Here is a 15,568-nt window from a genome sequence, read left to right on the forward strand (position 1 = left end):
ACAATGATAACAACAATGCCAACAACTAACAATAACAACAAGTTCAACAACAATGATAACCATAATGTTAATAGCATTAAACAAGATACATAACATTCTCACCTTAAATGGACATCCATTTTTTGAACAGGCTGCTATACTCATCATATATAATTAAGCTGATTTCTGTTGCATAGTTATTAGTCATACCAGCCAGTGTACTCTGAAGTTGCTGGGAATCCGTCTGGGGTGTGTCCAATCTTGATAGGGTGTGGTCTGATGTCATGGCCATACCTGAGTGAGCCTCAAAGTATTCTTGTGCCATATTAGCCTGCTGTTGAAAGTAAAGGAGACATTTAATTGGCTGGCATTCAAATGAGCCTGCTTTCAGAAATCTTTTGCAACATTATAATATTCCCTGCAAGAATGAGGCAACAATCTGTATCAATGATATGAGAATCAGTTTCACCGATTCAAAGATACTGAAATTTGGCGCTGACAAGCTCTGTCATTCATTCACACTGCCAACTCACTTGCATCATTCAAGGCAACTCTGAAATCAGATTTATATCCTCATTAAGGAGGCACACAGGATCACTAATTATCCATTATTATTCACCTCATAACTCGAAAACTATTTATGTAAAGTATATAAAAGTATACATTTTTTGAACGGAAATGAGCTCATAAATCCATTTAAAATGTCAGTTTTGGGTCAAAAAGTACAATTTTCGAGAAAATCCAAAAAAACGGCTTTTTTGACCAAAAATTTTTGGTCCGCCATAAAAAAATTATTTGAAAATCAAAACTGTAAACATGAATTTTATTAATTTAGACAAATAAATCTAGAAAGTGTTTTTTTATTTTTTCAAATTTTGCTTAGTTTTTAAAATATAGGCAAAAAATCAGTAAAACGTGTGACCCGTGTTCAAATTTTTGAATCATGGGTGATAAAAAAGTTCTAGGCCCTAATTTAAAAAATGAAAAAACACTATCTAGATTTTGGCCATATCTAAACGTTTGACTTAAAAACTTACCTCAGTGATGCTTCATTTAGACGCTATGGCGGACCAAAAATGGTTAAAAGTGGTCAAAGTGAACTTGCGAAAATCGCGATTTAAAAAATACAGCGGATTTTAGGTCCATTTTGAAGATTATTCCATGAATATATAATCCGTGACTTGTGACGTTTGGTCAAGTTAGAAAATGAGAAGGGGCGTCCAACTGCAGCAGATTGGCATTTTTTTGGTGATTTAGAAGGTAAAATATACAATATGAAAAAATTATCCGTGCACATTCGGCATATGTTTATCCACATGGTGTAGCCATTTTATTTACTGCAGTCTTGTTTCCATGGTGCAGCAGAGCTTCCGGCAAGGCCGCGACGTCGCGTCGGCGTTTGAGGAGCGACAGGGCGCGCGGACAGACAGACAGGTTACGCGAATAAGTTGCACAGTGCATGGTCGTGTTGCCGCGAACGAAACCATGATTATTTAAGTACAATTTTGTCCTGTTCCGTATAAAAAAAAGATCATGCTCTGTATTAAAATTTGTGGACATCAGAAAATTAGGATAGAATAACTGACAAGCAATTATTTTAGCAGATAATCAGGAAGTTTTATGAAATAAAGAATAAATTGAGACATACCGTAATCATGATAATTGCGATTTCTGTTTTGTACTAATTTTCATAATTTTGCTTTAAAAATGCAATGTTTTTAATTTATCGTTTTGGTGATTTTTTTTTTTTCTTTTTTTTTTTTTTTTTGTGTTGACAAATATTGCATTTTTATGTTCATTGTCCTTTTCTGAACCGCAAACATGATGTTGTTACTACTCGTTGCTTTTTCTTTTTAGTTGGTGCTTGACTGCTTGAGAGGCACCACAGGGGCCCGTCCGCGCCAAAGATAGGCATTTTAACGCCCGTTATAGCTAGGCCTACATCACAGGAATCCCAAGTAAAATTTTAAAAGATTCTGATGTGTCGCATTACTCAATATTCCGTTTTTGTTATTGTAATTGTTTGTTGTTATCATATTTTATTTTTAAGTTTTTACGGAATATCAAACACGTACAAAGGTCATAGGCCTATTATAGGCCTAAAGCCACAATAAAGTTGTAAAATATTTTGTACCGCATAAAAAGTGAATAAAATACAACAACAAAAATTTAAAAAAGTGTGTCTGTTGTTGTTTTCAATCAAATAAACGTGTAAAAAGTGGGGTAAAAGTTGTAATATGTCTTGAATAAACTTCTTGTAAAACGGACAAAAAGTAGGCCTATATATGTTAAACAGGCAAAACACGGAGAGGTCACAAGAAAACTGAAAAACACGGAAATTAACATAGCCTAACAAATCCGAATTTCAAAAGTAGAAAACGAAACACTTATGGCTTTAAATTAAATTGTGGTTTATTCAGTAGGCCTACCGTATAAGTATATAGGCATCATGCTATGAAGAGCGTTTTAAAACACTGCATGAAAACATTCACGAAAAATGCTTTAAAGCAGTTTACCTTTTAAAGTATGCAGAAAACATTATAAACGTGAAAGTTGAAAGCCAGACAAACATTGCAAATAAAAAGGCATTCGGCCAAAACATTCGCAAAAAGTGTTGTAAAACCAAAAGCTTTTATCGCAATCATGGTATATAATAGACCTAATAGGCCTACTAATGGAAATGTAGTTAAAATGGGTTCTGAAAAAAGCACAATTTGCGTTTTCTTTTTACTGGGGTCGCCATTTTGTGCGATTTTGTTGGTTAGAAAACCGCACAGGAATCACAGTGGTACCACATGTGTACACTCATGCTGATTTCAAATATCGACATTTTTGACATAGAGTTGTAGGCCTATATGCCTAGGTGGTCGATATGATGTATTGAAATGTCAACGTTTTTGACATTGCGTTAATGGTCAATCAGGAGTAGAGAACGTTTGAAAACGAATCTTAAATCCGTGTTTTAATATCACTTTGAAACATTATTAAGGGCCTTAGGTATAGGCCTACCGGTAGTAACTATATTTTTTATGGTCCGCAGTTTCGCAATGCAATGGTGCAAGCTTTACCTGCCTTGGAAGAGATCAATACGATAAAATACGGTAGTGATCGCGATTGGCGACTCCAGCGCCTCAATCAGTAATCACCTCGTCCATCCAGTTTACCATGTGTGCGTGTCTTTGCTAGCTGTACGCCGCAGTACGCGTTACGAGAACGCGATCTATTGCCGGAAAACAATGATTTATTTGCTTTTGCATTTTGACGAATTTTTAATGAAAAATGGTCTTTAAAATAGCTTTTCTTATGGTTCAAATTTTAAGATTTCTTTAAAATCTATTAATGACAAGATAAAATACGGTTTGAAGATGACATTAGTGATGAAAACTCAATTTTGGCTATGTAACACTTCAGTGATCCTGTGTGCATCCTTAATATGATTGCCTCCATCACGTGCGATGAAATTATTATTTTTGTTTGAGTTCTGAGACCTATTTAATTTTTTCCAGGTACATTCTTTTAAATTTGGCTTCAATTATATATTCTGTTGAACCGAAATTTGTATCTACCCTCAGACCTTGGTCAGATCTCACTGGTCCAAAACTGCAAAGATCAACTTTGATTTAAAGGAAATAAATAATTGAATACCTACCACTTGCACATCTCCTCTAGCCTTCCTCCTTCCTGGTCGTCCTGGCGTTGTGCCATTAGTTGCCACTTTGCCTCTAGACTCTAGTTTACTTGATTTTGCTTTACCCCTTCGATTAACTGGACCAGACCCCTTTGAAGATGTACTCTGAGCATCGCTGTCTTCATCAGAAGAGGCACCTGGTTTAGATTCATCATCATCATCCTCTTCATCACTGCTAGATTCTGGGCAGTAATCTGACTCTTCATCTGATTCTGGTAGAACTAGATGTTCAAAATAACGCATATAGGCAAACAAATGCCAAAACAGGAATTTAAAAAATAATAATATTCTGTATAACTTGGGCCTACACACTTTTAAGGTATTCAATGAAAATACCATAATCACAAGAGTGGCATATCAGCTCACATTATGTCAAAACACTATTACTCAGGGCATAGAAAAAATAATTTGTCTGAGCACTTATAGTGGCATGTCAGAAATTTTCTTTGAAGTTTTTGCCCAAATGAATGTGAAGAATGCACAGCAAGCAGTGTGGCACAAAGCCCTTAATGGTTGGGGCCAGCCTTAAGGCCCCTGATTGTATCCAGGGGGGGCAGCGACCCCGGAAATTCCTGAGTTTAAGGCCTTTTCAAGGCTTCTAATCACCATCCAAAGCATTATTTCAGGCATTTTCTAAGAGCTTAAAACCTAACAATAAAGAGTACAAGAGTAAAATCCAAATACAAAATGTGAAGATTAACATTCAGATTTCAATTCAAAACAACATTAAAACATCTATCAGAATTTAGAACATGTACAAATTGCAATTTGTTCACTCAGAAACTTCTTTATCTTTAATACAGTCATACATGTACATGAAACAAGAGGTTTAAGAAAACAGCTGAAAGTGCAGCAAGCCAAGCGTGTAATGGGTGGGGTCCAGGGGCCAGCCATAAGGCCCCTGGTGGGATCCAGGAACAAATAAACATGCCAGGATTTATATATAACTGAAAGAAAGGCTATGTTCAGCTGTTATTTAGTGTAGGGCTGTTACATCATCGCTGCCAACCATAGAAACTTACCAATGGAAAAAACACATGTTTCTTTGACTCATCATCCATATGGCTAATCACGAGAGCTGCGTCATTAAAAAAATTATTGTGTGAGGATGTAAAGAATGTAAGTTACATAAAACTTGACCAGAGCTTCACCATAGGTGGATTTTGCTTGATTGGATCACAAATATAGTTGTCCACTAGCTGAGCCTGAACACCATGATGCTTTCGTTGTTGATGAAATATTCTAGCCATTCTTGCATTATTCTAAGCATGTCTTAATACATGATAACATATATTGGCTTACTTGGTTTCTTTTTGCGTGTACTTCTTCGCAGATTCTGTGTATTCTCTTTGCCAGCTGGGGTAGCTGTCTCAGTTCTGAGTGGTCTCTTACGTGTGGAGACAGCTGGGGTCTTCTTTGATGAAGCCGGTGTCTTTGACGTCATCTTGTGCACTGCTGGTGTGACAGCTTTGGCAGCCAGCTGAGCCATCTGGCCAGATCTTTTAGGTGTCTTGAATTGGTAGACATTACCTCCTCCCATTGAATCTTGTTGCCCAAGTAAAACTAAACATAAGACAAACATACATCATCAATATGATAAACAAGTAGATTAGTAAAATATGTCCCTGTCAAAAAGGCAATTTTCAAACCACAATACACTGGGCTTGTACAAAAAAGAAAACTGGGGGGGGGGGGGACATAACCTGTTTTGTGGTTCTTAATTTTGTTTTTAATTAAAAACATATTTGTCAAATGACAACATCACACATTTTACCAAAGTAATTTTATGAAAATGATGTACGAAAAAACCATAGCTACACTCCTGAGTAAATGTATCACTACTTTCAGATGTAAAAAATTGCCAACACCACTTGCATATTTTTCTTTCAGGAAGTCATGATGTTTTTTTAACACTAAAACTCAATGTAATGTGAGCTACGTTACCGACTACAAAATGGGCTGGGTTTACTCAATCCAAGGTCATAAAAAGCAAACTAAAGATCACTTGAGTGAAATGTAAAACAGATTTCACCATTTCATAGAAGTTTTGAAGATGCGTAAATGAGTGTGTAACGTAGCTCACAGTAACGTAGTTCACTGGGTTTGTAATGTTTTTAATGTGATTTGCGAGCGTTAGAACGTTATGTCGGTTAATTCTAATATAAATGGGGTTCGACCACTGGTAGCTTTCACATATTATTAGGAAGTACATGTAATACAAGTGCATACTATAGAATCCTGGTAACGTAGCTCACCAATCTTAACATGGTCGGTCGAAATTTCAATGTTTACAACATTTCTATGCCAAAAATGCTACAGCATCACGATTTTTACTGTGATTTTTAGAAACCTATAAGTGTTTCCTTTCAAAAACCGCAAATTACATTGATACCTCTGTTTTACTTCTTTCCAATAACATGTGTTAAAAAGTGGTAACATAGCTCACAGCGTTTTGGTGAAAAGTGCAATTTATTTTAGAATTACACAAAGACGTTTTAATCACTAAAAAATAATGTTGATAAACAATATGATGGTGCGTTATCTAATTAAAAAACAACAAATATGTAAAGAAATCGCATTTATTCAAAGAAAATATTACGGGTCAGATTTGACACTTGAGCAGTGGAAACGCATTTTTAGCGATTTTGGAGCATTTGCAAGGGTTAATCAGGCTGAAGAAAGCATTTAAAGTATGGAAAACTATATATGGCTCAAAATAAGCTAAGGTGTCATAAAAGTGTAACACACAATTATTTTTCCAGTTCTTTTCTTTTGGTCTCCAACCAGGTTTAAATTATAGTATGCACATATATCTTTCATAATACACTAAAAGAAAGATAAGTTATAGACCATTTACTTCACAAATTTAATTTTCTAGCCCTTGCGTACGTTATATTTGACAGACACAATTTTGATGATTTTCTGCAATCAAATAAAAATTTATAAAGTATTACATTTAAGGTATTTTGTGGTTATTTAGGTGTAGGACCTACAGCAACTGATTGTGGAAAAAAATGTGTCCAAATATTACAATAAGGAGGATAAATTGTTATAAATAAAATATGTGTGTCTGTCAAGCCATAACATACGCAAGATGTCTGTCAAATGTAACATACAGAATAATAATTTGGCAAAAACAGTAGTTCAAGATGGGAAATTGAATAAAGATCACATGCAGTTTATAAATCACATGTTTTAAAACACTTTTATAAACTCTAAACTATCATCATAATGTGAACATCAAGTGATTTTTAATTTTTTTAAACGTATTTGTATGTTACTTTTGACAGACACATACAAATCTTGCGTATGTTACTTGCGTACAAATGTTTGACAGACAACACTTAACAATGGATTGTGTCATCAAAAAGCTTCTCCTCACAAAGTGATAGTGCCACAAAGCTAGGTGGAGCTAAATGCTATGTCATGTAGCATAATTAGCTGTATCACCCTAGTTTAGCAGGAATTACAGCACCGTCTTGCGTATGTTACTATTTGACAGACATTTCAAGAAAAAATTTTAAAATTGTTATATGTTCAAAAAAGATGGCAGCCACTTACAAATTGATTATAATATGGAGAAATGAAGTTATTTACAATAGATTTACCCTTTAGTTTATGCTTCAAGTCTTTGTTTATAAAAAAAACTGAGGGACTTCAAAATCAATCAAAAGTTTGACAGACAATAGTAACATACGCAAGGCAAACTTTTAAATTCTTTTTTTGATCTGTTAACTTATAATTCATAATGCCTCTTTCTGTTTTTTTGATTGGTTTACTGCACCATTTTGGGAAACAGGTCACATGAATTTCTATAAGGATCCATAAAAAAATTAAAAGCTGTTGAAAAAAGGCGTCTCTTGGCATGTTACAAATAAAAGTGTAAAAATAGGCATTTTTACAGCTATTTTTATTTTTTTTTATTATTTAGAGTGAAAGGATTTTACTTAAATTGTGTATGCTATGTCTTTACTACCTAAACTTGCCACTAAACTAGCAAATATTCCATTTCTATCATTATTATTTTTAAAAAAAGATGTCAAAATATATGGCTATAATATGACACCTTAGCATATTTTGAGCCATATGTCCGTGTAGATCTCGTTGAGTTCTGCCAGAAAAACAACATATTTGATGCCCTAAATGCTCGACAAAGTGTTTGTGGACCAAAGAATGGAAAAAAGGCTATTGGCACCGGATTTTGTAGAATGAGCGATATGACACTGTTAAAGTTTGATGTTTATATTCATAAAACATTTTAATACAAAATAATATCTATCATTGTATTTTAATCATTAGTCAACATTTAGGGATTCAATCATGTGTCACCATTGTTCATCACCGATGCGTACGCATGGTTTACTTCACTGAGCGAAGTAAACCACGCAGACACGCTGGACGCGAGTTGTTAATCGGTGATGAACAACGGTGAAACAAGATTGAATCCCTTTCAACAACAAAAACAAGCTATAAGATGGTCTAATTCACATGAGCTAGTGGCAATGTAGCCCCGGTTTACGGTACTGTAAAAGTGTGGATTCATCACGGATTAACAACGCTTGGCTCCTGTATAAAGGTATAGGAAGAGTTGTTGAAAACTTGTGCAAGAACAACACCGTGTATTTATCTATGCCCGTGGAACGGTGGCATAGATATTGTATTTGTTGTGTTTAGTCTTCGGCTTCTTCTCCTCCTTCTTCTCAAGACCACTTTTTGCACTCCTCTAGCTCAAGAACCACAGTAGCCTCGGGGCCCAAACTTATTATAGTGATGGCCCATGACCCCTAGCATCATCCTATGGTACCCCGACCCCAGAGGTCAAAGGTCATGGGCTACAGGGGGCAATATGTGTAAAATTTCAAACAGCTCTAGCTCAAGAACTATAGTGCCCTCAGGGTTCATTCTTAATATAATGACGGCCCATGATCCCTAGAAGTAACTTATGGTAGCTTCGACCCCAGGGGTCAAAGGTCACAGGCTACAGGGGGCAATATGTGTAAATTTTTAAAACCGCTTTAGTTCAAAAACTATAAGCGCCCTCAGGGTTCATGCTTCAGTACAATCATGACCCATGACCCTTAGATATTTCCTGCAGTAACATCGACCCTAGAGGTCAAAGGTCATGGGCTACAGTGAGCAATATGTGTAAAATTTCAAACAGCTGTAGCTCAAGAACTACAGCACCCTCGGGTTTCATATTTGGTACAATGATGACCCATGACCCTTGATGTATTCTATATTAGCCGCATCCCCAGAGGTCAAAGTCTAAAACTTTCAAAAGCAAAATTGTGCGACGTATTAACACAGTGTAAGCAATAGGTAGTATTTTGTTAGCTACCTGTGTTTGCAATGATAACGGTCTGAATCGGACGTCAAGAAAACTGATCACTTGACAAAAACTCCCTTAAAAGGGAATGTGTAGGCATTTTGATTTTGGTTCCTTGGACCACTTCAAAAGGTTTTCATGATGGGACAAGGGGTTGCTTGGTTAAGGGGTTGGGTCACGGGCATAGATATTCGTGTTTGGTCAAACACAACTGTGGTTTCTAGTATACATTCTTTTATTCTACCTTCCTTTTTCTAATTGAAAGTCATATTTGGTTTTTGGTTTCACATTTACAATTTGCATGGTTTTTAATCAAAATATTTAATTCTCCATCATGAGAGCATGTACCCTACAGTAGGCACCGGAGTTTTGCGCGGTTCGCGCAAAAGCGCACATTTTCGCGCATTTGGGTGTCCAAAGCGCATTTTGGGTTCCATCGAGAATGTTCACGATTTTGACCCATCGATAAGCTTAAAGTTAAAACTTACGATTTTATGCCCCAAATCGGCAGCATTTACAAGAAAATTCACGCAACATTGGTTCTAACTTCACTTATGTACATCAAAATACAAAAAACGATCATTAAACCAAGCATAATGTGGGGAAATTTACCCTTGCTTTCGGCATTTCCATCGACGATTTGTGATGGTCGCCATCTTTATTTTTTATTTTTTCCAGAAACTATAAATGAACCCGCAAATGAACTGGAAATCGGTCGTAATTGATTGACATGCCATCGTTTTACCGATGTTTTGCATTGATAACAGGGGATCACGCATTTTAGCGCATTTTGACCTATTTTTTGGCGCATTTTCGCGCATTTTGAAAAAGTGGCCAGCGCATTTTGCTGTTTTAAATCGCGCAAAACTCCGGTGCCTACCCTACAGTAAAGACTAACCACAAACAGTCAAAGTCTCAGCATCGCCCCATAATTAGGGCACATCGTTCCACGACCTATTTTTCAGCGTAAACGCGAAGGCACGCAACACTAGCGTGATTGTTAGACACACACCATTGAACGATCAGCCCTCATGTGAGAATTCACCGCATACCTAGCACAGGGACATGGATAGTCTGTAGTAGTCTGTGTGTACTGTGTACACTGCTTTCGAGCACATTTTTTGTTTAATAATATGATCATGACCTACCCATTGACCTAGCCTAGCAACGGCTGTATTTGGAGACTGTGATTGGTCAGTTCTCAAACGATCATGGTTAGTCCATAGCATACAATGTATGATCATTGTATTGTACGCTTGAAGCAAATATTGATGTGTACCAATATTTTGATTATAGAACCTAAGTTATGCCTGCTCTGAGGAAATGCTACATGTATGCATTTGTGCACCTGCATGGGTATTTCATGGGTACTGGGCATCTACAACCCTGATGTATGACATACCTTCTGGATTGGGGTTCAAATTTTCCTCATCGCCTTCCTCATCTTCACTGTCATCATCATCCTCTTCAGAAGATGATGATGATGCCTTTTTTTTTTCTTGCTTTGCAGCCATTTCCGATTCATTGTAGTTAACTTGTTTCCTTGTGCTTCTTCTGGCTCTTGCTGGAGTTACATGGAGAGTCTGAACTGGAGCAGGGTTCGCACCATTTTTGCGGTTTTTGCCTGAAACTGAAAGTACAAAAAGTGGTTTGTTTTGATCATTTGTACACACATCCCATCATACATAACCTGTATGCCTGGTTCATTCACTCAATACAGAAGTATCGGTGCCTGGTTTAGCTGTACGCAGGCCTGTCAGTATTAAATAAAAAAAGATGTTCATTTGACAAGTCAACTTATAAGAATAATAATTGTGATTTTGAATGCAGAACGGTTTGTGTTTTGGGCCAAATAAAACATATTTAATAATAATTAACAATCATAACAAAAATTGAATAACATATGAAAACAGGTCACAACTAGACGCTTGCTGTTTGTATCTCTGTGCAGGTAAGAGAGACATTGTGAAGACATTCGGGCCCTAATTCTGCCATGCATGTTTGGCTGAGTAACGGCGCATGAACACAGCCTTTTGTGCCAATGTAAATTTAAAATTAGTCATTGTGTAAAACTGAGTTTTCTTGTCTTGTCCTCACATTATGCACACATGCATGACTGGCAATACCAATTTTGTATTCAGTGCCATTTTAAGCCACACCCACCCACATGGCCTCTTTCATTGAGAATCAATCATGCATGCCTACCCACATGCAAAAATTTGTTCAGAGAACCAATGACCATGGCACATATGTTTTAATATGTGTGTGGTGCATTATTGGCTGACATCATGTTTGGCATATTATTAACCTGTATTGTTGAGCATTTACAGGTCAACTACCATGGCTGTAGCAGTATCTTACACAGATTTGACTTGAATGCACTGTGTATTTCTTCTGTGCATAGTAAGTGAAATGTACACATTGTGTGAGGTACCTAAATGATCACTGGCCATGCTGGCTAAAAATGCAACAGGGTCCATGCAATTTTGCCCTGTTTTAATCAAAGTTTATGAGCAGAAATGGTAATTTCAAACAGGAATATATCTAAATAGAAACACAGGTGCTTAATGGGGAATAATACCCTGATTTTCATCAGTACCCCTCTTCTTTTTTTTCTTGCAAATTTATGAAGTACATAAATATGTTCATCACCTCATGTGACTCTGACGTCATCTGTCAATCAAACTCGAGCACGGTTTGTTTACAAGTGTCGTGATGATGACTTGCTGAACGCGGATTTATAACCGGGCGCCTTATTGTTAATTTTGCACCTTTTGACATGCAAACCATCTTAAAAGTTATGTCTTTATAGTAGGAAACTTTCTTAACGAAGGCACCATGTCCACAATGCCTAGAAAGGCTGCTTTTTGCCTTGTAAAAGTACGTAATTTTTCGCCATTTGCTGCTATTCCTTTTTCCGATCAGCACCAGATAGATCGGTCTTCCTTTTACGCGCTAATTAACCTGTGTAAACCAATCAAGGATCGTAATTGACAGTGACATCAGACGTGATAAATTCTTTTTTATCTCTGTCTTTAATTATAACTGGAAGTTGAACTATGAAAAAACAAGTTGAAAATGCAGCCAGAATTCTGGAATAGCCCATTATTGCCAAAGGAGTGTGTCTAAATGTGTCACGGATGGACATGGCCAATTCAAATAGCAATATGTTCAAGTTAATGTTATATTTTCAAGTTTGGTGCTGTGATATTGGTAGATTAAACATTTACAAAATAAGATAAATATCTTTTTTTAAAGTTGGTGGGAAATAATAAAAGTGCTATCACGTAGTGACAGCATGTCCGTCCGTGACAAAAAACATGTTTAAAAGTTTTTTAACTATACTGCGCCAAGAAAGTATCCTTACACTTGGAAAAATAATCACAATTTCAAAACCATATTGGGGTAAATTTGTTTTTGTAATAGATGCACTATCTAATCCTGCACATTATGACACCTCATTGAATCCAATATGACCTCACGAAGTAAAGTTACAAGCAATTGAATAGGCGAAGGTCCAGTTTTAAAAGTGACAAATTGGCCTATACAAAGGCAAAAAAAGATTTCAACAAAGCGCAACAAAGAGACTGCACAGTTTCTTCAATGAAGCCTTATTTAAAGCAGAATTTATTTCAGTTTTTACTTCTCTGTACTTTTCATAACTTGCATTTTATTTATCAGCTCTTTTGTTTCAGTTTTCCTTTGTTCCTTTTGTTTTAAATTGAATGCACACACAAATTAGCCATTTACCACTCTCAAACCAGATGTCTAGTCCGTGGAGTTTTCAATAGGCCAGTATGTCACTTTTAAAACCAGACCTTCGTCTAATCAAATGCTTGTAACTTTGCTTCTTGAAGTCACATTGGATTCAATGGGGTGTCAAAATATGCCGGATTAAATAGTGCATCTATTAAAAAAACAAAATTACCCCAATGTAGTTCAGTTTTGAAATTGTGATTATTTTTCCAAGTGTAAGGATACTTTCTTGGAGCAGTATATTTGCTAACACAGGGTAAAACAATAAAAACATTCTTAAGTATCAATCTTATTCATGTCCTTTCCCATGCAGGAATGATATTTAACAAAAGCACCATTAATTACGATAAATCTTCAATTAAAAATTTGTCACAGATGGACAAAATGAGTGTCACGGACGGACATTTTGATATCAGGGGGTCTATTTTAAAGATGACCAATCTTTTGACACTCAATCTTTGCAAAGCAACAAACATTTATTGGTTGAACATATAATAAAGCAAAATATGCTTTCAGTTCACTTTCATTGTTACTTTATTCACTACTGAATATGGTACTTGGTATCAGGAATATTGGTCCTCGACCATTTTGGGAAAATTTCAGGGGGGTCTATTTTAAAGATGTACATCTCTTGATGCTCAATCTTTGCAAAGCTACTAACATTAACTAGTTCAACATATATAAAGCAACAGATGCCTTTAGTTCACTTTCATTTTTGCTTGATTCACTTACTGAAAATGATGTGTTATTTTATGAGGACTGTGAATTACCTTCAATATTGGTGCACAGTCATTTTGGGGCAATTTCAGGGGGTCTATTTTAAAGATGAACTATCACTTGATGCTCAATTTTTGCAAAGTAACTAATATTAACTGGTTGAACATATATAAACCGAAAGATGCCTATATTTCACTTTTACTGTTGATTATTTGGGGCTGTTAGATACGGTACTTAGTGGAGTTAAGTTCTATGTCACAGATTTTGGCCAAATGGAGCAAGTTTAGGGGGGTCTATCTGAAGAACCCTTAAAAGGTAGAGTTGGGCGACTATCACTTTTTTCCTAGTCGACAGCAAATAGTCGCGACTACGACTATAGTCGCGACTATCTGTGGTTAAAATTGGACTGAAAAATCAGGTGAAAGATTGGTGGCAATTTAGTATTTATAATGCATGATTACAGGACCCGTGATTGCCGGCATCGCATCACAGTTTGCTACACAAACCAGCACTGTTGCGATACAAATTGCTACACTGTATCACACGTTTGCGATGCAAATATTTGACTGTAAAATGCTGTAATATAGGCCTAACTTTTCTGTTCAATTAAATTCACTTGCCACTTTCCAGCAACAGCACAAGAAACTTCATATAATTTCTCAAACCTTCAATATTCCAATAGCGATCTTCGTTCGTTTCCATGTTTTGCTGTGCATTAAAATATGTAAACATGCCGGTACGGCAGTGCATATTTTCATGGTATGCTCATGAACGTGTTGCATCGTGCATGTACGATTAACTTTCACCTCCGACCTACGTCACCTGACCTCATCTAGACTACTGCATTTGTCGCTACAGGGGTGGCATTGCAACATTACGACTGTTTGTCAGCTAATTTGTTTATTTTCCTGTTGCTTTCTAAATATTCTGTTACCACAATAAGCATAGCTTTTTGAAATTACGTGAAAAGTACTTCTAATCTAATAATATTTTCCTAAATTTTCCCTTTTGGAAAACACTTCTCGGAAGTTCTCGCTGTTTCTTTCCAAAGTTGAAATAATCTCATACCTTCAGTAGTTGGTACAAACACCTAACCTGGGTCTGTACATGCACGCTATGACGCTGCTACACCTGTTATCGCTGCATAAATTATAATCATAATGAGATGTTCGACAGTTCAAAGTAATTTGAGTTTTTTAACGGCTTTTATCTTGTGGGAAAGTAGTTCGACAACAAGTCAATAACACCAATTTAATGATGCTTTATGGACATTATGATTACTTGTTGGTTAGTGTTACTATTGGTAAGACAATGACTAACATTTTTTTATTTTTTTTTCAGTTTACATGTTAGTATTTGGTTGGTTTTGGTGCGAATAACTGGCACTTTTAAAGTAATTTTTTAACACAAAAATATACTTGCATTAGTCGACTTTTGGTTTTCAATAGTCGTAGTCGCGACTATCAGTAATAGTCGCGACTAACGACTATTAGCGACTTAGTCATTAACTCTATTAAAAGGGCCCTTGTTAAACTACTCTTGTCTTGAGGACAAATTTAAACACACATGGTCAACATAAATATAGTAAAACCAAGTTCAGAGTTCTTTTAATGTTTTATTTGTAAGCTGTCAAATATAGGACATTGTACTAAAATTTACAATGAAATGTCCGTCCGGACGGTCCGGGACAAAAATTCTGTCCATATATGACAAAAATGGATATTTGATGTTTGGAGTTGCAAAATAATTTTTACATGGCAATGTGCAGTTACTGGAGCTGCTTCAACTAAGGGATAAATAAGTGACAATTTAAAAACTTGCTCCCCTGGTTAGCATCTCGTGTCCGTCCGTGACACCAAAAAGTGTCCGTCCGTGACAAAATTTGTCACATTCTCCTGCAAAAGATGAAGCTTGTTTCCAATATCTGTGTATCAGGTAATCAAGCCATGTATCTTGGCTACAATTTGTCCTGGAAAGTATTGGTAAGTATTGATTAGTTTATACATTTAAAATAGACTTGGTGATTTAGTAAAGCATTATTTACAATATTGTTTCATGCAAGCCAGCCGAAGCCGACCTACACTCGTCAGAATATTCTGACG

General features: G+C 36.1%; 1 protein-coding gene across 1 annotated transcript in view; it reads right to left on the bottom strand.

The window, feature by feature from the left end:
* The window catches only part of LOC140142827 (origin recognition complex subunit 2-like), a 35,945-nt gene that overhangs the window by 14,399 nt on the left and 5,978 nt on the right, over positions 1-15,568 (bottom strand). Inside the window, 4 exon segments of the mRNA XM_072164837.1 lie at positions 114-310; positions 3,629-3,888; positions 4,970-5,230; positions 10,396-10,623. Coding sequence (XP_072020938.1) covers positions 114-310; positions 3,629-3,888; positions 4,970-5,230; positions 10,396-10,623 — 946 coding nt within the window.

The sequence above is a fragment of the Amphiura filiformis genome, chromosome 20, assembly GCF_039555335.1.
Source record: "Amphiura filiformis chromosome 20, Afil_fr2py, whole genome shotgun sequence".
NCBI classification, from domain to species: domain Eukaryota; kingdom Metazoa; phylum Echinodermata; class Ophiuroidea; order Amphilepidida; family Amphiuridae; genus Amphiura; species Amphiura filiformis.